The sequence below is a fragment of the Spinacia oleracea genome, chromosome 6 (assembly GCF_020520425.1).
Source record: "Spinacia oleracea cultivar Varoflay chromosome 6, BTI_SOV_V1, whole genome shotgun sequence".
NCBI lineage: Eukaryota > Viridiplantae > Streptophyta > Magnoliopsida > Caryophyllales > Amaranthaceae > Spinacia > Spinacia oleracea.
This window is the reverse complement of record NC_079492.1, coordinates 101,880,756-101,903,458: the sequence shown is the minus strand read 5'-3', so window position 1 is coordinate 101,903,458 and position 22,703 is coordinate 101,880,756. Positions and strand designations below refer to the sequence as shown.

The 22,703-nt window shown below is 37.9% G+C and overlaps 3 protein-coding genes across 5 annotated transcripts; 1 reads left to right on the top strand and 2 right to left on the bottom strand.

Annotated features, from left to right (window-relative positions):
* Positions 1-5,500: 5,500 nt before the first annotated feature.
* Positions 5,501-10,533, bottom strand: LOC110793155 (uncharacterized). Its single transcript, XM_056831757.1, has 7 exons — positions 9,405-10,533; positions 9,226-9,276; positions 8,937-8,981; positions 8,331-8,815; positions 7,475-8,086; positions 6,775-7,035; positions 5,501-6,482 (listed from the first exon to the last, which is right to left on the bottom strand). The coding sequence occupies exons 1-7, from the start codon at positions 10,423-10,425 to the stop codon at positions 6,318-6,320; spliced, it is 2,640 nt and encodes an 879-aa protein (XP_056687735.1). The 5' UTR covers positions 10,426-10,533; the 3' UTR covers positions 5,501-6,317.
* A 476-nt stretch (positions 10,534-11,009) lies between these two features.
* Positions 11,010-16,322, top strand: LOC110793156 (superoxide dismutase [Fe] 3, chloroplastic). 3 transcript variants are annotated; one of them, XM_056833233.1, is made up of 9 exons: positions 11,010-11,163; positions 11,414-11,524; positions 12,834-12,911; positions 13,639-13,830; positions 15,222-15,393; positions 15,503-15,636; positions 15,732-15,758; positions 16,010-16,033; positions 16,120-16,322. In XM_056833233.1, exons 2-9 carry the CDS (start codon positions 11,432-11,434, stop codon positions 16,243-16,245), a joined length of 846 nt encoding a protein of 281 aa, XP_056689211.1. In that variant the 5' UTR covers positions 11,010-11,163; positions 11,414-11,431; the 3' UTR covers positions 16,246-16,322. The 3 variants fall into 3 exon arrangements, with proteins under 3 accessions (XP_056689211.1, XP_056689210.1, XP_021853685.1); XM_056833232.1 differs by having other exon boundaries at positions 11,014-11,168; XM_021997993.2 differs by having other exon boundaries at positions 11,015-11,168; positions 15,563-15,636.
* A 4,252-nt stretch (positions 16,323-20,574) lies between these two features.
* Positions 20,575-22,703, bottom strand: LOC130464222 (uncharacterized). The gene is made up of 2 exons (XM_056833685.1): positions 21,276-22,703; positions 20,575-20,988 (listed from the first exon to the last, which is right to left on the bottom strand). Exons 1-2 carry the CDS (start codon positions 22,405-22,407, stop codon positions 20,954-20,956), a joined length of 1,167 nt encoding a protein of 388 aa, XP_056689663.1. The 5' UTR covers positions 22,408-22,703; the 3' UTR covers positions 20,575-20,953.

Sequence of the window (22,703 nt, the reverse complement as noted above, 5' to 3'; positions counted from 1 at the left end):
GTCTGTCAAAAGATTAATCCGGGCCAAGCTAAACCGGATGTCGCTTGAAAACTGAAGTCGCACCCCACGGCTTCGCCGAAATAGTACACCACTATGAAAGGTCGCTCGCACATACGGGCACGACCCCAAACATGATTACAAGACGTTATGAAAAACGCGAAAAACGACCGACAAGCAGGAGTGCTTGGGGGCTCGCGAAAAGTATACTCCAACAAAGAGTGCGCAATCGAAATCACATTCCCGGACTACGCTATACGCCGTCCCATGTTCGGATGATCTCAAAGAACAGGTTCAACCTCAGAAAAGGGATCGTCATTGACACTTGTACATGGTCCTCTGATCAAAGACCGAGTGGTGGCAAAAATCGAGCCGTAAAGACTAGCTCAAAACCACGAAAGCAGACGATCGCAAGACAAAAGTCCGTCTAAACCCATTGTCAACCCACGTTCAGGTTACAACTAAATCCGAGCATCCCTCGGAAGAATTCGCTCCTACAAAGAATAAATAAAAAGGAAATCTCAAAAGAAATCACAATGAACAAAAAAATAGGGACTTGCCCACCTCGATCAGGCAAGATCGTGCCACGAACCACGTGAGTTCCAAATCAAGAAAAAACGAATTCAGGGACGTCCACCCTCAGCGGACAGGGCTCGCCCACCTTCAGCGGGCGGGGTCTGCGTCACTAGCCGCGCAGATCCTCAGTTTTCGAAAAATAGAGTCTTCAAAAAACAAAATGAAACAGGCTCGCCATCTTCAGCCGGCGGGGTCTACGGCGCAAACCACGTAGGTCCTTATTTTCAAAAAATAAAAACAAATTTCGAAATAGATTCGTCCACTTCTATCGGACGGGGTGTCCACCCTTAGCGGACAGGCTCGCCATCTTTAGCCGGCGGGGTCTGCGTCTCTAACCGCGCAGGTCCTTAGTCGCTGCAGCGATAACTTTTTTTGGTTTTCCGTTTTTCCAAAAAAGAACGATGTGAGTAGCTTTTGGTTTTCCGTTTTTTCCAAAAAAGAACGATGTGAGTAGCTTTCCCTTTTTCCAAAGATTGGTTTTCCGTTTTTTCCAAAAAAGAACGATGTGAGTAGCTTTCCCTTTTTTCTTTAATTTAAAAGAATGGTTTTCCGGTTTTTCCAAAAAAGAACGATGTGTTGGATTTTCCTTCGTTTTACGTCCCATAAAAACAAGGGGGTTTTCTCGTTTAGCTAACCCTGAAAATGAGAATCTTTAAAAATATTTTTACCTCGTGATTGGGCTTGGCCAGGCCCAATTACACTTTATAGCTTTGATTTCGAAAAACATCTGTAGCTACTCCCAATGACAAAGTGAGGGAGTTCCTACGTCTCTTTAGATACTTCCAATGACAAAGTGAGGGAGTATTCTATACTATCCGTTGACAAATCCCAATGACACGTGAGGGATATGTCGACACTTCAAGTGATGACCCTTAAGTCAAATGTTATCACTCGGGGGCTCGTGAGACCCTCACAAAAGCAGGTCACCATGGCTTGTGCGACGCACTCCGTCTAATACTTTGACCATCGTCTTACTCCAAGACTCAGTCAAAGTGGGGGCTAACTGTAGACACCTACTTTTGTCCCCATTCCCGAAAGGGAAGGTTCGATGATGAAAGCATAAATCTCCACTTGACAACGCATCTCCTATAAAATAACGAATCTCGATCACCCCTTTTCATTTCACCCGAAACCTGCTATTTATAGAAACCTGCTATTTATGGAAACCTGCTAAAAATAGTAACTACCGTAATGGGTAGTTGTTAAAAGTGGCAAGTCATAAAAGATAGAAACCTGTCAGAATTAGGTGTTGCACTCCAACATAAATCCTAAATGAGATAGAAATTGCGAGAGAATCCTATTCCTAATATGATTCGAAAGTAAGAGTTACGTATTAATTAAAATCCTAACGAGCCTAGAGTTCGTAACGGGCCCAGACGCATTCCGTCACAAGGTTAATACGCACTAAAAGACTCGATTAAGTCTCAAACACTCCGGATTCTAGGAATCCGAATCTGACTAAGAAAACAGCCCAGATCCTATTTTCAACGCCTAGCTCTGGGCGCCAAAATCTTCGGCGCCCAGGCCTGGGCGCTGAAATTACCTGGGACGTATTCTTTCCTAATTCCTCGTGGATTAGAGCTCTACAATTCTATCTTTCCACGAACTCTTTTCTATAAATAGGGCCATAAGTTCGACGTGAAAGAGAACACACAATTATTATTCTGAGTATTGACTCTAAACCCCTAAGCCTAAGCCTCACGCTGCAAAAACTGATCACGCGTTCTGTCGCAATCGATCCATAAATCGAACAGAACGTATCCTGTCCCATAACTTGAGATTCGTTAAATAAAAGGAGAAATAGCAAAGTCAAAGTGGTTAGTTTTCTGAGAACCGTGACGCACCTCTCAAGGGTGTGTCGTAATGTGTCCCTTTTCCATGATTTAATTGCTTTCCTCGCCCTTTTTGTGAACTGTTAAACTGACTAAATCTGATTGTTCTATCACGCCTAATAAATATAATATGTTGGGAAATTGGATTATCACTCTAGGTCCCTTAAAACAATCTAAATCAGATAATCGCGTTCGATCTAGTACTATATGTTGCATATTGTTAAAATCAACTCAGATTAGTTTAATAGTTAACGCATGTCCCTTCAATTATTTTTGCTGAGCTAGTAAGGATATCCTGCCTCTGGAGTTATCGATGAGCGAGTACTCCTCTCGGTAGTTACAGTCCCCCGAACCCTCAATCTCTACCTTGCGGGTGTATGTTGAGAGATCCCCACACCAGGGATCACAAGGGAACCTACGGCCGTCGTGGTCAAACATAATTGCACTCCCCTTATGTCACGATAACCGGGTTTTGTCAGTTTTTCTCATTGTCGTTAAAAACTGAATGGCGACTCCTATATTACTAGTCAATTGGGTGTAAACTCACAGGAAATCCAATTACACTTGATTTGACAAAAAGAAACGTCACACCCACGAGGGACAAGGTCACGCATTAGCCTCGTGCTTTTTCGACCCCCTCACATAATGTGACTGTGATTTATACATAAGGAGAAATATAGTAATATAAGGTCTTATTTGGTTCGTCACATTACGTACTTTCAGTATATCAATATTTATATAATTTTTACGAATACAAAATTAGAGATACTAGTGTTCAAGCATTTACATCAGCAAGCGTGAAAGAGTAAAGTGTAGCCATTACTATATTGAAATGGAGAGATTTTTTTTTATCTAACCCCGAGTAAGTAGAAATTTTGATGGAAAATTACTTCCCACATTAATTGCTAACCAAAACTATAGGAAAATCCCTTAAATTTGATACATAACTCAATAAGTTTAAGGAAATTTTGGTATTTACTACCTTAAAAAAATACCACTTTTATATTTACTACCTTATGAAATTTTTACTTTTAAAATTATTACCTTAAACTTTCATTTTTTTAATTTACTCTTACTTTACAGTTTTCTCATTTTAAAATTAAGATATCGCTTTCGTTTCTTAATCGTTTAAAGTGATTCACAGATCATCATCTTCCTTTTGCTATAGGGATTTCATTGAGAACAACATTTAAAAAAAAATTGTTTGATAATTCATAAATATTTTAAAATTTTACAAATAGTATTTAATTTGTTTTACCTTTTACAAAATGTTAAAAGCAATATCCCTATGGAATCCTACACATAAATGAGAAGAATGCAGTTTGAATCACTTAAAATGATTAAGAAACGAAAGAGATATCTCAATTTTAAAATGAGAAACCTGTAAAGTGGTAGTAAATACAAAAAAAAATTGGAACTTTAAGGTAGTAATTTAAAATAAAATTTTCATAAGGTAGTAAATACAAAAGTGGTGTATTTTTAAGGTAGTAAATATCAAAAAATACTAATTTTTAAGTGACAAACAAATAATTCACTTAGGAGCCAAATAGTTGCACTTATGAGTTGCATAGTTCAATGAGCGTTCACTTGCCAAAAAAAAATTAAAAAAAAAATACTAGTGTGATCACATCTTAGGGCCAACCCACCACAATATGGTCTTATAAACACAAAAAGACGAGTAAAATATACTACCAAACCCTTAACTATGGAAAAGTCTCAGTTTGGTCCTTCGAGTTCCAAACATCTGAGTTTAGTCCCTCAAATTGGATGGAAAATGTTATAAGCTAACATTTTGATTAACTTACATCAGTTTGACAGTTAAGTCCATCAAATAAAAGGGAAAAAAGCATCGAATGACAAATTTAGGTAAATTAGCTTCTATTATTTAGCTTATTTACCAAAAATAGTTATTATGATTTAGCTTTTTGACAAAAATAATTCTCAAATCACTCCCGTCTTATGTATCATAATCATAAGACCAACAACACCACTATAAATCTTAAACAACGGAATGTAAAACGATTTCCTTTCCATCGTATTAATTAATAACGTCTTATCGAAACGCATCCCTACTTTTACCACCATTAATTACTCCTAAATCGAAGACTTCTCCAACTTTAGACCCTTAAGAGCTCTGATAGTGGCATTGGCGACGACATTATCAGCGTCCTTCCTTAAACCATTATCCTCCACCTTCTTCCTCTTCTCCAAAATAGCAAGGATATGCGCAATTACACCCAATATCATATCGCTTAATTACAATTCGATTAACCCTTGCAATTACACTGCATGAAGGTGTCGGAGCTTTGTTCCTCTGTTAAGGTACTTCATATTGACTTGATTGTTGAATTTTAAAGGACATACAAGAGAAAAGTTGCACAATTATTGAATTTAATTTTTGAAACTTTTGATTTGTAAGAGGTATAATTCATGAACAAGATAGAGAAATTAGTGTTGTTTTTTTTTGTTCTAACATGAAATTACTTAGTTGCCTGAATTGTTGAGAAAGTTTCGGAGAAATGTGAACTTGCTGGTGGTATAGAAGACATGAGTTCAATTAATTTATGTTGTATATTTGTGGTAGATGTTGGGTTTCAATAAAATTATTTTTGGCAAAAAGCTAAGTCATAATATTTTTTGTAACTAACTTAACTAAATTTGTCTTATAGTGCTGTAATTTTAATTTTCCATTTTATTTGATGGACTTTAACGGAAAAACTAGCACCGTTATCACTTTTAGCGGCTTCCATCCAACTTGGGACCAAACTGACACATTTGCAAATTTAGGGACTAAACTAAGACTTTTGGAAAAGTTAAGGGTTCATTTCAATCCTTTACTCTTCAAAATACCGTATTTTTAAGCATTTGCAATATTAGTTTGGTTCAAGAAAAAGAAGGTCCTCGTACTAATCCAAAATATTTCAATCCAAAGCTAATATCCAAAGTAAAATCAAATAAAAAATATTCGATCTTCGTTACTTTATTAGTAAATTGATTTTGGAATTCATGATAAAATCGTGTCTGATAGATAGAAAGCATTGTTACGAACTCCAATTCAAGCATCCGGTAAACTCTGACATGACTCTAGTCACACACACACACAAAAAATGCATTGCTTAGAAAAAAAAAGATATAATCATACAATCCCTAATAAATGCATATGCACATAAGCATTACATATATTTTCTAAAATCGTAGAGATTTGGGGATTTACGACAAAATTCCCATTTATTATTTTCGGAAAAATAGTTATTATTGTGAATCTATGGTCCCTCTCAAAGGGAATTTAAATGGGAAATTTTGGGTTTTTTTCCTACTCTCTAGCTTAGTTGGAACTACTACATTGTATAAGTATACATTGCGGCATACTCATGTAACTCCTAAACCATTGAGGCATTGACTAAGCTAGCACATACGTTATTTTTTTTCTTTTTGTTTGACAACACCTCCAAAATTAAACGAAAAGTTAAAATTACATTCGGATATTTTATACATTTTCTCAATCTCATGTGCTATAAAGGTTGACAATATGTTGTGTTTCTTGGCTAATCATTGAATATAACTTGTGATGCATTTCTAACTTGAATTTTCCAATCTAAAAGTATAGCTTATTATTTTGGCACATTCTCCTGGTTAATTGCCTCATTTGAGCTCAGTATCACCTTATCAACATGTTATACTTTCGCTAATTGAGGCATGTTGTCTTTGATCCTATCGCCCTTTGATTCATTTGAGGGAAGGTTGGTTTCTTTAGTATTCTCTTGTGAAATCGAATCATCATCCTATATATCCATTGTCATATAACTTGAGATCGTTAATAGTATGAAGGGTATTCACGGGTGTACCTATGTTACACAATGCAATTATGTACATGAATAATTTGGTATTAAGTACATGATTTTGTCTTTAATTTCATCGATCTTGGAGAGGAATTTGTGGTTTAATTTTCATATCATCTTCCAATCTCAATTGATCCAAGATATCTTCTTGACAGGTAGTAGAGTTTGAATCAGAAATTACTTCCTTTGGCCTAGAATTCGTTTCTTTCTCGTTTGCTCCTAAAACTCCACTTTCATCCTGCACATATACCTCAAGATTATTAACTCAATTCTAAATGTTTTTAAGATTATGTTTTCAAGATTTTACGCCTTGGGTTATAATATAGATCTACAGTCTCATATTTCACGGAATATTGTTTTTTTCCGTCTTATATATATTATTGGTTGATATTAGTATAGTCCACCACTTTTTATTTACTAGTTTAATTACACTAACATAAAACAATAATTTAAAGTGACAAATAAGTAGTACGTACGCAAATTGTGAGATAAAAGACTTGAATTCCTTTAAAATAAGTTTCAGTTTTTACCTCTATTCTTCTTAGGTGTTCATTTTGTTGAGTAATGAATGAACCTTGATCATATGCATGAAATTCATTAGAAGTCGAGCTTTTCTCTTTTTCTGCTTGTATTAGGCTTGTAAAAGTATTTTCTTCTGAAATGTCACTACTTCCTTGAGATCCTTCTTTCAAGTCTTCTGTGTTGTCACCAATCGCGGATATTGAATTCGACTCATCCTGAATTCTCTCCCTCGTGCTTGGCTCTCTAACATGAGATGATCGCTCCACATCCTATCACAATGTTAATGTATTAGTCCCTAACATATCGTTTCTTCACCACCGTGTGGTACTACCAGTTGTACCATGCATGCATGCATGTTCATGACACTACCCAGGCACCAGTTGTACCATATACATCTTGGTTTTGGACCATATTTTAATTTTTACGTAAAAATATATGAGGTAATTAAATTACTGTATACATAATTAACTAATACTACTCATTTTCTGAAAGTTCTTAAATTTTATTATTTCCATGACCTCCAATGCAATCTTTAGCCATAAAATATATCCAATTTAGTGTGTGAACTTTTTAAAAAATTTAAATTTTTTGAAAATACATATATCAAGATGGGTCTAACAAGGTCCGGGGACGAAAATTAAAAATTGTTTAGAAACTTCAAAAACAGAGGCAGTGGGACGTAGTACGGAAAGGTTTTGTTTCGCATACCTCTAAAAAATTAGAGCCACATTCACTAGGAGGTATATTTGCCAAATACTCTACAAGATGTTCTGCTTTATTATGCATTTGAGATGTCAAACTCTCTGATGATGATGATGATGACCCAGACTCCAAAATATCTCCATTAGTACTCTGGAGATCTACATCAAGTTTTTTCTTACCCTCGATAGGAAATGTATACCGTGGGGATAATGACGAAACTACCCTCGTCAGTGTAGTTCGTTGATCATCGTCGCCTCCCTCTTCCACCTCCATCAACCTTAATGCATGTGATGGATCACATTCATTATTATTATGGACACCAATATTATTACATAAGTTTATGGCCATTCGATTTTCCTTCTCTTCTTCCATTAAACTATCATTTAGCTTAAAGTTCATTCCAAACCCACCTAGTTTGGTTGGATGGGGTGACACACCCCATAACTCTTCGTCATCTATTGAATTAACATCTTTGTCGACGTCTCCATCGTACGATTCATGATCAGTTGGAGAGTTTGCTTCCACAACTGCCATTGGTGGGGACCCAACTTCTGAGACCTCGACTTGCAAGTCAGATGATGCAACTGATACGTCTGACTTAGTGTAAAATGATCGTTCCTGCAATATATAGTGGTAGATTTTAGGTTTCTAAAAATAGGATATGATAAATTGATAACAACGATAGACAAAATTACTCTTGTATATAAACATAAATTTTATATTCATTGTTGTTGGGTGATAAATTTGACTAGAGCTCAAATTTTAACCAGAATTTAAATGTCTGAATTTTCGCGCGCGGTTTTCTTGGTTTAGAACATTATAATATGGACGGAGTACAATGGATTCACGGGTAGTCGAGTACCTGCATCTTAGTAGTTGTAACATCGGTAGGACTAGTGTTGCATGTTAGGATATCACGTAGATCACTTGGTTGTAACAAGCCTTTGTTCCTAGGGAATGCTGCCAAGCAAGTAAGGACCTTTCTTACCGAGTTTCTAAACGCCTCATTCTTGGTTGCATTGAAACGAGCCCTAATATCGACTGAAGATGACGATGATGAACTCTCTCCGCCATCATCGTCGACATGTCCCTTGTAATCAGACAATACGTCATGGTCTTGTGTGGGTTGAACATGATCATCTCTTGTAGAAGAACAAATTGATTCTAATTCCATGTGCACAATATTGTGATGATCTTCATCATTTGTGTTGGCTAGTACTTCTATTTCTTTGTTCCCTCTTAGATTTGCAAAGTGATTAGAGCCTATAATCTCATTATTGGTGGCAAAAGGATTTTCAAAAATTGGGTCTTCGTCATGATTATCACTCTGAATTCGGTTTTGTTGAACTATAAGAATGCAATAAAAGGAAAAAAAAATAGTGTTAAGTTAAAAAATATTATTAAAAAAATACTAATTAAGGAGGATACATTTTTTAGTAAAATAATTTGTAAATGAGCATATCCCCACCTTCTTGAGGAGACTCTTCATGTTGATCTCTTGCTTGATCATTCTCTACAATTGGGGGAATATAAACAAATAAAAACCTAAATAAAGCTTTGAAATAAGAATTATTTTACCTAGTATAATTTAAATTACATAATAATCTTGTAAGAGACTGTATAACGGTTTACTAATTGCCAAACCACATGACATGTCTGCTATCTCCTATCCATCTACATACTATTTCTTATTAGGTATGGTAAGAAAATTAAGTGTCAAATTGGTCAGATATGTGAATAGTTAAAATTGCTAGTACCTTCTCTCATTGATAGTTCGTCTACGATCTCTTTAAGTCTTTCTTCTGCATCTATAAAGAAACAATTTTTTTTATAAAATAAATAAAAACCAGTCAACCAAACTAACCTATAAATTAAATTTGTAAGCAAAAATGTATTAGCCATGACTTACAAACCAAACACTTAGAAAAATCCTTACCAGACTCCCTTCTAAACCGCGTTATTCTTGTATTATCTGATGATATCACCCTTGGTCTTGTAAAAAAGCTAGGAAGAACATGATGGTTATCCTTAAATTCATCCATTAAACTAAAGTCGCGGTTATTATTACGCAAAGTAAAATGATTCTTCAACAAATCTCTATGTTGTTCATCAAAAAAGAACTCTTCGTCAAAACTACCACCTGTAAGAATAGGTTTCTCCTCATGTGGATCGTAAGGAAGATCGAAAGGATTTCGTGTAGGAAGCAATACAGAAGGCGCTGACCCCGGTTGATGATCACAATTTTCAATATCTTCTCTCGACACGATAATAGAACCCATAACTTGGTGGTCTATTTGATCATGTTGATCAAACGAGTACAAATTATTCCTCCTAGGTTGCATACTAAACATCTTACGTGCCCTTCGCTTTGCTATCAAACTTTCTAGTCTCTTATTCCTTTCTATCTCCGATGAACCAAGATCCATTAAATTTTTTTGATCATAATCTGTCCATTCTACCACGAGCTTATTTTTCTCTTGATCGTTTGCCTCGTCTTCTTCACTTTGTGATTCCGTGTCAGAACGATTAGGACTAATACTTGTAGGACTTTGTGAGTTTTTTTCTACCTTCGTAAATGTTCTTTTACTCATTCGGGTTTGTAGACAAGGGTCACGATTATTATTATGATCAATCGATGTGAAGTCACAAACACTTCTAGCGTTGGCTACATTATCATTCTTCGTGTTGTATCGATGATTTTCAAAGCTAAACTGCGGTCCTCCATGAAGAATTGCAAGACAAATTACGAGTGGAAATGCATAGAAAAGAACGCCAAAGAGGGAAGGGAAGAAAATATACAAAAGGTAGAAGAATAATAGAACACTAGTAACAAGAGGATGGTCTTTTGCCCATTGATAACATGTTTTCATCAAATATTGAAAACATGCTTTCGTCAAAATTTTTGCATCATTGAAGTCAATCTTCATATCATGGATATTGAAATTGAAACTTTTCATGATGGTAAGTGTATATACAATGCAAGAAGCTAGAAACGATTAATGTTAGGAAATCCTTCAATTTTTTTGAAGAATTGAAAAAGAAAATAATATAATACCTACCACAAAATAAACAACCACAAAAGACATTAAAGTTTTGACAATGAATTTCCCTCTCTTTCTTTGAGAAAAGATTTGGTCAATGATTTTTCATTTTTAGTAACTCGAATTGTTTGGCTCGTAGTCTACCATGGCCCTTCAATTTAGGCATTTTCATTTATTCTTTTTCATTTTTATGTTTCTTCCTATTTTATCTCATTTCTCAAGTACATAAAAATTGACATGATAGAAAACCATGGGTATAGTAATTGTGGTGGTTGATTGTTAGTTTGTTACCTGATTATTTCCACGATATTAAAATAATATAATACTTTAATGTATATTTTCATGCTAAACAAAGCCTAAACAAGTTGTATATAAAATTCCGTCAAAAAGAACATAAAATCAAATAACGACTTTAGAAATTAATATTTTCTTTTGGTAAAAATCTTTTAATATTCTCGCCCTTAAAAATTGCATACGGAGTACAAAAGAATTTATTTTAATCAAAATCTGATTTACGTCGTTATCCAGCTTTGTCGAAATGGTTCATTATCCCGCGACTTATTCACCCCAAATAAAATACGAGTAATTAATTGAAGCCCTGAACGGCTAGGCTAAACCCCCAAAACCCCTCTTCCTAGTTCATGCTGCTAACTAGTAAGGTCATCTTTTTCTTCTCTTAGTTTGTTAATTGTTCACCCAGAAATTGTAATTGCTTCCTCTCTCAATTTTACTCATGAATCCAATTTTGAAACCCAACATTTCTGCATAATTGTGGGGCTTTATTTTGTTATTGTTCTTGGTCCTATAAGTTTGTTTAGCTGTGAGTTTAATAATATCAAAAAAAAATAATGATTTTGTTTTAGTTTTGATTAATTGTTGTTTTATGTTAATTTTTATCGTGTAGGGAGTTGGAAAATCAGAAATGGGAAGCTTAACTGCCACTAATCCTGTTAGCTCACCTCTTCATGCCAATGGCTTATCTTCCAGGATTAAATGCCCAACTTTTTTTAATCAGGTATTATATTTTTATTTTGTTATTGTTATTCTTGACGTTCTTATCCTTAATTTATTCAATTGTGAGAATTTTGTTTTTACTTGTACTATTTCACCATTGTTGGAATCGGGATGTTTGTTGCTTGGAGTTGTTAGCACTTAGTAGTACTATGTGCCTCTGGTAGTATAAATATACATTCGGGTTTCAAGTACTGATGTTGGATACTCCCTCCGTCCCTTAATACTCGCACCGCTTTGACCGGTGCGGAGTTTAAGAAATTTGAATTGACTTATTAATTTAATGGTGTTAGTTGATAGTGGGGTAATTTTTTAATATTGTTAGTACAAAATGTGTAAGAGGTGGGGAGTGGTGAGTGGAGCATGTGAATTTTTAAATAATTTTTTGTAAAGAATAGGGGTGTAGGTGGGGTAGTAGGTAAGTGTGAGAAATAATATAATATTGTTAAAAATTTCCATTTATAAAAGCGGTGCAAGTATTAAGGGACGGCCCGGAAAGGAAAGCGGTGCGAGTATTAAGGGACGGAGGGAGTACTTAACATAGTAGTGTATGATATTGTAGACTTCAATTTAGGACAAAATATATGCTGAATTGGGGCACTTCTCGGGTGTTGTATAATCAAGGCAAGCGCAATACATATTATGAGCTTTCATATTGGTTTTGGATAGTTTTTCCAAGTCTGTTACTGTTACGAGATCTTGATTCTCCTTTGGAAGCTGGTTTGCTTTAATGTCCTTTTTCTTTCAAGTATTGGGTCCAGTTAATGTAGTTGCCTTAATCTCGCTTTCTTGTTGTTGAAATTTGGTGCTGCTATACATGTTGATTTGGATATGTGTTTAGCATATCGGGTATTTAGGTGTACTGTCAAAGATGAGATACTTTGCAAAACTTGAGATTAAGTACATTCCTGAACTCCTGGTGATGCCTTTCATCTCTAATCAAGTGGCTGTCCGATGGATGTTGTAGGAAAGCGTCATTGGTCAAAATTGTACTGCATTGAGTAAATATTTATACAAGTCCACATAGGTATTACACTATTACAGTATAAGACATAAGTAAACTACCTGAAATATATGCGGATTATATACATGCTATCAGATGTGGTAGTCTTTTATAGATATTTGTTCTGCATTTGGCCTTGTATAAACTATAAAAGGAAGTCGTTTTATTTCAGCTTATATACAGGTTTGGAATTTTTTTTCTGTTAACTACTGTGGGATTTGACAATGCTGTATTTTGTCGTAAGATAGTTATTTCCTATTAAGCTGTATAACATGTATATGTTTCTAATTGTTGTTATTCCCTGCATCAGAAAAGAAGAGATGAAGGTTCGAAAAGAAGGCCTGGAGTTGTTGCTTACTATGGGCTGAAAAAGCCTCCCTATAACCTTGTAAGTTATCCTGGTGAAATTTGCTTCCCCCATTTGGATTTTATTCCGTTTTCCTCTACTATCAATGAAGCTGGAATACATGGATTTAACGCCTTGACAGTTCAGAATGAACTAAGTTTGCTTCAGAAACTTTTTATTAGGATGTTCATGTATTTTCACAAGAATATAGGCTATAGACAATAATCGACACATTCCAAATTGCTAAGTTTGCCTTGATGCTTCTCCCAAAATCCTAACTAATTTGTACTAGTATTGATGGATGATTTTTTAGAGCTCAAGTTACAAAGATGTCTGCATGTTTTATGTATATGACATGGAGTAGAACCCCACCCCCAAACCTCCTAAAAGTTAAATGTACAATTTCATTTTGTGTTCATGTTATAATGGTGTTACCTCTGAAGTTGGCATTGTAACTAAGACATTCTTAACTACATTAAGGTTTAGAAAAAAGAATGAGCAGTCAAAAAGAAAGGGAAAAACTTCTTTCCTCATTTTTTTTCTTTTTATGTTTGAAACTTCGTTGATTTCCTTCTATCTTCATGTTCCTTGGTCGTATGGAGTTCCCTGTTATGTTTTATTTCCCCCATTCCTCAAAGATTAGTTACTAGAGTTGAAAGGGCTAACGCCCCTTACCCCCTGTACCTAATTTTTTCTGTATGTCAAAAGTCCTTATGTGTTCCTATCTTTTTAAGTCCTTCCTCTCATTGTTTATTCCCATAAATTGCAGGATGCATTAGAACCATATATGAGCCAGAAAACTCTGGAGTCACATTGGGGAGTGCAACATAGAAATTACTTGGAAGCTTTGAATAGACATTTAAGTAGAAGCGACACACTATATGGCCATACTATGGATGAACTTGTGAAAGTAACCTACAATTATGGAAATCCCTTGCCTGAATTCAATGATGCTGCTCAGGTATGTTTATGTTATTGAATTATTAAAATATATACAGCAGTTGCTTCTTTCTGATGTATTTTTCTAGTTTCCAAGTAGCTGACCCTTAATGACATGGTCCATTGGTGCCTGTACCTGTAATTGTTTTTGAAATCTTTCTAGATGATTTCATTTAGCACGATGAGGATCAGTAGTGTGTTTTGCCTATCTGTAAGGCCTACTGGTCTAAATGTGAATATTGAAAGAATTTCATTCTTGTTCCTGTACCTATGGTTTGAATATTTCATATGCAGCATTTTGGTCCTTTTTTCAGGACATGTGCCAGCAGTATATATTCGTGTTTCCACCTATTTACTTGCTTCCTAGTTGACATACTTTCAATGCCTAAAGTTATTGATAAACTCTTTATCACTTTTGAACTACATAATTCTGTTGAACTTTGGTGTTGATAAGCCTTAAACTCAAAGGGCCGGAATTATAAGATTGCTTTATTATCTTAATATTGTATACTTCTAATGACCAATTGGATGTGCATTCTTATAAGTTATAACCATGGAACATTCAAGGTAAAAATGACGTACCACAAATCACGGGTATTTTCAAGAATAAACATACAACTGACTCAGTGACTCTAAACATTGCTAGTAAGACTCCCTGGGATGATCCCAGGAATCAGTTCATAGGATGGTTCTGACTTTAGAATTAGTACGAAGAAATAAGATACCAATCTTATTACCTGTTTTCCTGTCAATCCTAGTTCGGACAGTATTATCATATTAGCTGCTTTCTGGTTAGACTCTATAATGCCAGATTTGCATTCTAGCAGGTTTCTCTTTTGGGAGAGGTACTATATGTTTTCAACTTTTCAACACATTTTCTTTAATACGAGAGCCGTTAACACCAAACTTTCATGCAGTCTGGTTTGGGATCCAATGATCCCTAAAACATTTTTTTTGTTCCAGATCCCAATAACACTTTAATCGGCAGTATTTACATTGCGTAGCTGCTAGCAGTAACTTTTTATCAGGAATCCCTATAAGCAACACTGCACAGAGGCACAGAAAGTCTTTAAAATCAGGAAGAGTTCTTTCAATGAGGCAGAACAATTTTTTTTGAAGGAAACGACAGATCATATTTTGATATAAGACTTGAACCCATTTCACGTTGCAACAGACATCTGCTACATTTGATTACTTTAACATTCTTCTGTGTTGACATTTTTAAAAACAATTTCAATAGCTAAATTACAGGCATAGCTATCCTTGGAGGATTCTTTTTGTGTTTGTGTGTGTGTTTATGTGGTTTAACCTGTGTTTTGTTGGACAACTTTATTCTAGGGGTAATTCTTATAGTTAAAGCTAAAGGGATGTTTTGCGCTGTGGAAGTTGTCTTATGATTGTAGACATATTTAGGTCTGGAATCATGACTTTTTCTGGGAATCCATGCAACCTGGAGGCGGGGAGTCTCCAACACTGGGTCTTCTTCAGCAGATAGAAAAAGATTTTGGTTCTTTCCCAAACTTTAAAGAGAAATTTATAGAGGCAGCCATGACGCTCTTTGGTTCTGGCTGGGTTTGGCTTGTTTGTAAGTCTTCTGAAGTACTATAGCTTAATTACTTTGGGGGTATTGGTTATCTCCCTTTGCAAAAAAAACTTCCTGCGACTCAAGATATTCATTATGTGTACTTGAACAGCCGGTTGTAGTTTTTGCCGTGATTTAATGCTCGTATGTCTACCCGTCTTCGGTTTTGTAGTGAAGAGGAAGGAGAAGCAACTTGCAGTTGTTAAGACATCCAATGCAGTCACTCCTATTCTCTGGGATGATATCGTAAGATATTCTCCTCGAAGATATTTCAATTTGGTTTGTGTTTAGCAAGGACCACCTCTGTGAACCTAACTGAATCAAATTCCTTTCTTGTACAGCCCATCATATGCTTGGATTTGTGGGAGGTACTTGTTGTTTTCTCTTGATCTCCATAAATGTTCTTGCATAGTATTCCTATCTATTACTTCCTCTATCCCTGAATAACATGCCACATTTGATGGAGGGAATGGAGTTTTCTTTGAATTCTTAGTTAAGGGTGATACAACATTTAACCTTACAAAATTTAATATTATTAAGAGATGGAGGGAATAGTATGATTGAGTGATTTGTTATAATAGAAGAAAATCTAACTTGATCGATGTTGACCATGTTGCAGCATGCATACTACTTGGATTATAAGGTAAGACATGAACATTTTTGGTTATCTCCAAACTGTTTCATCTTATGGGTTTGAATGGTTTCTAATATATGTGTTTCTGCAAACAGAATGATAGAGCGGAATATGTAAATGTTTTCATGAACCACCTTGTATCATGGCATGCAGCAACAGCACGCCTTGCTCGGGCACAGGCTTTTGTGAATCTTGGAGAACCTAAAATTCCAGTTGCTTAAAATTTCATTGCTTCAAATAATCTCTCTCCCTGTGGTTGGTTTTGAAAGCATATGATGCTTGTTTGTTTGCTTGTTCTCTTGCCCCTTTTAGGGTTCATAAGGGTGATTTTTTTTTTTTTATGGTGCGAATGAGCCATTAGGGCAATATAAATTACAAATGGAGGTGGGGGATTCGAACCTGAGACCTATTGTACACAGGCCCTCAGTCTTAACCACTAGGCCAAGACAGCATTGGTAGCGTTCATAAGTGTGATGCCTATAAGTCTATAATCACTTCAACCCAAAATCTTCCAAGTTGTAACTCGAATGCGAGACTACCAGGGCTTGGTAACCATCGTAAAACTCTAGATAAGGTGTTTTAGCCTCTTGGGTGTCTCAAATCTCAATTGCTTTGTCTGATGTCCGATCAGGTTTCTTAAATTGCTTCATTGAAACGATTGTATTTTATTAGTTTAACCCTCTATAGTACAACCGGAAAATTAAATAACAAAATTTGGTTTGTAAAAACGACATGCTTCCTTATCAAGTAAATTTCTACCACTAATTATACAACATGAGCGCTAGACCTGATCAAATGGCGGGCCTGGCCGGGTTCGGGTCGGGCTTGAGCGTAAAAAATCAGCCCGTTATGTCGGGCCGGGCCAAGATTCGGGCCAAAAATTTGTGTCCAAGCCCGTTATTCGGGTCGGGTCTACCGGGCTTTTCGGGCCGAGTCAAATTTATAACTAAAAAGTGTATTTTTGTATTTCCCAAACCCGCCCAAAAAAATAAAATTTTCGGGCCGGGCCTGGAAACCGGGCCGGAAAATTCTGCCCAAACCCGCAAAAATTTCGGGCCGGTCCATCCGAACAACATAGAAGAGTTAAGATATAGAATGGGGTCTCATCTTTTGGGACCTGCACTTTTTTTTTTACCCTTTGGGGTCTCAACTTCACTTTTTGGCAAGTTAACCCACCTCTAACCATAGCATAAATTAAAAAATAAAAATATAATCTAAAGCAAATTAAAATCCTGAAAGTTTACATTGAATTAAAATGATAAAAAAAAAAAAGAACGTTGCTACTTGCTTGCTGCTTCTTCGTCAAATATCTCAAAATAAATACAGCAATTTAATATAAGTCAAAACCAATTAACTTAGGTCAATTTAGGCCAAACTTGATCGTTTTCCTTAATATAAGTCAAAACCAAACAACTTAGATCAATTTAAGTCAAACTTGATCGTTTTCCGAAATTTATTTAAGTAAAAAAATATCAACTTAGGTAAATTTAAGTCAAACTTGATCGTTTTCCTATTTAAGTAAAAAACAGATCAACTTAGGTCAATTTAAGTCAAACTTGATCGTTTTCCTAAATTTAAGTAAAAAAATATCAACTTAGGTAGGTAGCAATTTTGTCAACTCTCTACACCAAGGTGCATGGATTGGAGTCCCTGCAGGCAATATTAGGCTATTATGCAAGTCATGCTACTATAATCTCATTATTAGACAGTATTATTTTGCAAGTTAAGTACTATTATGTGTCAAATATTGTGTAATCTCGTATCATTCTCATTAATAACACACGTATATATAGTACAACTCAGTTACCTAAACCCTAGGTACACATTAGGTAACTTACCATAGTTAGGACTCTACAGAATATTCACAGAATAATATCTAATATCTTAACATATCTTAACATCCCCCCTCAAGGTGGAGCATGTAGATCTCGAATGCCCATCTTGTTCAAAAAAAACTCAAATTGCGCCTTCCCCAACGCTTTGGTGAAGATATCTGCTAACTGAACCTTCGTCGACACGTACGACGGACTGATGATCCCTTCCTTGATTGCATCTCGAATGAAATGACAATCTGACTCGATGTGTTTTGTCCTTTCATGGAACACCGGATTCTGTGCAATATGCAACGCAGACTGACTGTCGCAATACATCCTCATGCCTTGGTCGTGTGTCACCCCCAAGTCGCGTAGTAGTTGTTTCAACCACTTCAACTCACACGTCAGAGCTGCCATCGATCGATATTCTGCCTCAGCAGACGACCGAGAAACAGTATGCTGTTTCTTGGTCTTCCAAGAAACTGGCGACATACCAAGTGACACAAACCATCCAGTCACCGACCGACGCGTCATTGGACACCCTGCCCAATCCGAGTCGCACCACCCCTCCAACTGCAACGCACTGTCCGACCGAAGTAGTATACCTTGACCCGGACACTTCTTCAAATATCTCACTACTCGCAAAGCTGCTTCCCAATGTGCCTCCTTTGGTGCTTGCATAAATTGAGATAGGACATGTACAGAGTAGGCAACGTCTGGTCGCGTGACAGCCAAATAAACCAGACGTCCGATCAGACGCCTATACTGCTCACCGTCCGACAGGTCTGGCCCGTCTGCCAATGCCAACCTATGATTCTGTTCCATGGGAAAGTCCACAGGCTTTGCTCCCAACAATCCGGCCTCTGAAATGATGTCAAGGGCATATTTTCTCTGACATACATAGAACCCTTGACTACTTCGTGCCACCTCTAACCCAAGGAAGTACTTCAGAGCCCCGAGGTCTTTCATTTTAAAACACTCCTTCAAGTATGCCTTAAAACTCTCAAGCGCAAACTTGTTATTGCCTGCGATAATCATGTCGTCCACATAAATGAGCACACTCAGCTGCAACGTACCTTTAGACAGAGTAAAGAGCGAATAATCGGACAGCGACTGTCGAAATCCATAGTGCGTCAATGCCGTCGACAACTTCTGGAACCAACATCTAGGTGCTTGTTTCAACCCATACAACGACTTTCTCATTCGACACACTTTGTCAAAGTGATTCTTCTGGAATCCAGGAGGAATCTTCATATAGATCTCTTCCTCCAAGTCACCGTGCAAGAACGCATTGTGGACGTCCATCTGATGCACGTCCCACTGTTTGACAGCTGCGACAGCTAGGAAAGTTCGAACTGTCGCCATCTTCGCGACGGGAGCAAATGTCTCATTATAATCCAACCCTTCCTCCTGATGATTCCCTAAACATACCAATCGAGCCTTCAGTCTCAACAAATTCCCATCCTCATCACGCTTCTCAGTATACACCCATTTACTCCCCAGTGCTTTCTTCCCTTCCGGTAAATTTTCCAACGTCCATGTCCCCTGTTCCTCCAACGCGTCGATTTCAGCGGCCATTGCCTGACGCCACCCCTCATGCTGCATCGCTTGTTTAAAACTCTTAGGAACTTGCCCTTCTTGCAATGCTGCTATATAATGCCTGTGCTTTGACGAAAAACGCTCATAATTAACAAAATATGTGATAGGATAAGGAGTACCTGAGAGTGATGACGCCGTAGGTGTTTTGTCGGAAGTACTATATTTTTCCCGTATTGTATGTATCACACAGTCTTTCAGCTTTGTCGACGGAAACTTCACACGCTTCCCCCTTCCTAACTCCGTATCCTCCACACACTGCCTTGTCTCACTCTCGTCACTACCCGTCGTTTCCTCTACACCTGTCTGTGAGGAGACGACGTCTGAATCCACTCGACTAGGTGTTTCATGTTGTTGTTCCTCCCTCACAGGCGACGACACTCCCCTGTCGTCACCACTGGTCAATGACACCCCCTCATCAGCTCCCGGAAGCGACAACACTCCCTCAGTATCACCTGTAGGCGGCGACACCCCAGCAGTATCACCTGCAGGCGACGACACGGTCTCAGGACCCGTAGTCCCACTCTCATCCAAACTCCAATGGTCAAGCCCCCCATGACCATCATGCACCGGTGGCAACACATCCGATTCATCTGCAAAAGGAAACGTCCCTTCATGAAACTTGACATCCCGTGAGACGAAGAACTCATGTGTCTCTAGATCATAAAGTTGCCATCCCTTCCTGCCAAACGGATAACCCAAAAACACACATCGGCGACTCCGAGACTCAAACTTATCCCCTTTACACCGGAGATTATATGCATAACACAGACACCCAAACACTCGGATAGGCACATACGATGGTGGTTTACCAAACAACATCTCATAAGGTGTTTTATTGTCAAGGATCGGGGTAGGTGTACGGTTTATCAAGTAACAGGCGGCCAAAATACATTCCCCCCAAAATTTTATTGGAAGATTTCCTTGAAAACGTAACGCCCTCCCAACATTCAAAATATGTTGGTGTTTTCTCTCGACTCTCCCATTTTGTTGAGGCGTCCCAACACACGACGACTCAAACAGAATCCCATGTTGACGAAAATAATTTTGTAAGCAATTGAATTCAGTACCATTATCACTGCGTACTACCCGAAGGGATCTATTAAACTGACACTTAATCATGGCAACAAAATTAAGAAATGTCGATGCAACTTCCATTTTATTATTCAGTAAATAAATCCACACACCTCTAGAATAATCGTCAACAATGGTAAAAAAATACTTTGCCCCACAAGACGAGGGAGTCTTGTAGGGTCCCCATAAATCAAGATGAACCAATTCAAATGTGCGACTAGCACGACTAACACTAACTGGAAAACTCTCCCTACATTGTCTCGCCCGCGGACATACATCACAAATTGTTTTATTCTTCCTAATCTTATGACTCACATGAGGAAGTAACTGCAACACTTTTTCCGACGGATGCCCCATCCGTTGATGCCACAAGTCGACCACACACTCCACTGCTAGCACACGAACCTTTGGAGCCCCACGGAAAAAATATAGTCCTTCCTGTCGATCACCTACGCCAATCACCATCCTCGTCGAGCGGTCCTGAAGAACACACATTTTGTTAGTAAATTGAGCAGCACAATGTAATTCGTCACTTAATTGAGTTACAGAAATTAAATTGCAGTTCAATTTAGGCACAAATAGAACATTATCGAGCACGAAACCATCCTCCAAGACCACCGAACCATATTGGTTTGAATTTGCAGGTTGACCGTCCGGCAACACAACCTGTTGATTTCTTGATGTCTTGATATTTCTCAGGATTGAAATATCACCCGTCACATGACGTGATGCCCCACTGTCAACAATCCAACGTAAATCAAGATTACCTTGCAACTTGGTTGAAGGTCGTGACAAGATGTCAACTATTTGCTGGACTTGCTCCTTCGTCACCCCAACAAGCTCATGATTGGTTGTCGTCACTGCACCATGCGATCCGTCTCCACTCGTCACAGTGGTTGTCGCCCCTCCTGTGGCATTGCTCACGGCATTGGCACGAGCGACACCACTGGTCGACGACGCTGCCCCGCGAGCTACTCTGCCTCCTCTAATCGACGTCCTGCCTCCTCGACCAGGCCCTCGTCCACCTCGTTTCTTCTCATCCCACCATTCAGGAAATCCAATCAGCTGATAACAAGTTTCTTCCTCATGACCCTCACGATTGCAATGACCACAAAATCTGCCACTGACATCTCCCGACCTCGACCGAGCCTTAGTCTCGACCTTGAACGCCATGACACTCTCCGGACCTCTCGCAGCCTTGGCGCGCATGGTCTCGGTATTCATAACCGTCTGGTACGCCTCGTCGAGTCCTGGCAACGGCGATCGTGCTAACAGTTGTGCACGAATGGCTTCATAGTGATCATCCAGGCCAATTAGGAAATAGTGCAGACGATCTTCATCGTGAATGTCCCCCACCTGCTTCGCTATATTACACGTACAACCCGCACATACACACCTGGGAACTCGTGCATACTGTACGTACTCCTTCCATACCTTCGACAAGCGGCCATAGTACTCCATGACGCCCTCAGACGTGCCCTGCTTGCAACCACTCAGAGCCATCTTAATATGGCAGACCCTGGTGCCCGACACGACGCAGTACCGCGTCCTCAAATGACTCCACAACTCGTGAGCAATATCAAAGTCCTCCAGATTCGAACGCAAACTCTCGTCAATGGTGTTTGTGATCCAAGACACCACCATCGAATTGACCGCAATCCAATGTTTCATCTTCGTCTCGTCCGTAATGGGCTCCTTCACAGACCCATCAAGAAAACCAAATTTGAATTTTGAAATCATCGAGCGACGAACGGCTTTGGCCCATTCATCGTAGTTCGATGCTCCTCTCAGTTTCACAGGGGTGATAACAATACCGGGGCCGTCGCCTGACCCGAGATAGTAGTCTAGGTCGACGGCGGCGGCGATGACCTTTGGTGGTGCCTCCTCATCGGAACTCATGGTGATACTTAAGGAATTGTTAACTCCTAATCTCAATACTCAACAAGCGAAGAAAGTCGCTGTTCTCAATACTCGGCTACACTCTCTCAAATTTCTTGCGGAAAAAAAAATCTAGGGTTTTTAACCTAGGCTCATGATACCATGTCAAATATTGTGTAATCTCGTATCATTCTCATTAATAACACACGTATATATAGTACAACTCAGTTACCTAAACCCTAGGTACACATTAGGTAACTTACCATAGTTAGGACTCTACAGAATATTCACAGAATAATATCTAATATCTTAACATA

What these genes read in the sequence shown, in the direction of transcription:
- LOC110793155 (XM_056831757.1), bottom strand. Translation starts at nt 10,425, where the DNA reads ATGAAAAGTTTCAATTTCAATATCCATGATATGAAGATTGACTTCAAT. An exon ending in GCGGTTTAGAAGGGAGTCTG is followed by an intron (nt 9,277 to 9,404) that starts GTAAGGATTTTT and finishes GTTTCTTTATAG; the next exon opens with ATGCAGAAGAAAGACTTAAA. An exon ending in TGAAGAGTCTCCTCAAGAAG is followed by an intron (nt 8,816 to 8,936) that starts GTGGGGATATGC and finishes GCATTCTTATAG; the next exon opens with TTCAACAAAACCGAATTCAG.
- LOC110793156 (XM_056833232.1), top strand. An exon ending in GCCCAACTTTTTTTAATCAG is followed by an intron (nt 11,525 to 12,833) that starts GTATTATATTTT and finishes TCCCTGCATCAG; the next exon opens with AAAAGAAGAGATGAAGGTTC. An exon ending in AATTCAATGATGCTGCTCAG is followed by an intron (nt 13,831 to 15,221) that starts GTATGTTTATGT and finishes AGACATATTTAG; the next exon opens with GTCTGGAATCATGACTTTTT.
- LOC130464222 (XM_056833685.1), bottom strand. Translation starts at nt 22,407, where the DNA reads ATGAGTTCCGATGAGGAGGCACCACCAAAGGTCATCGCCGCCGCCGTC. An exon ending in ACCTTCAACCAAGTTGCAAG is followed by an intron (nt 20,989 to 21,275) that starts GTAATCTTGATT and finishes TGTGTTCTTCAG; the next exon opens with GACCGCTCGACGAGGATGGT.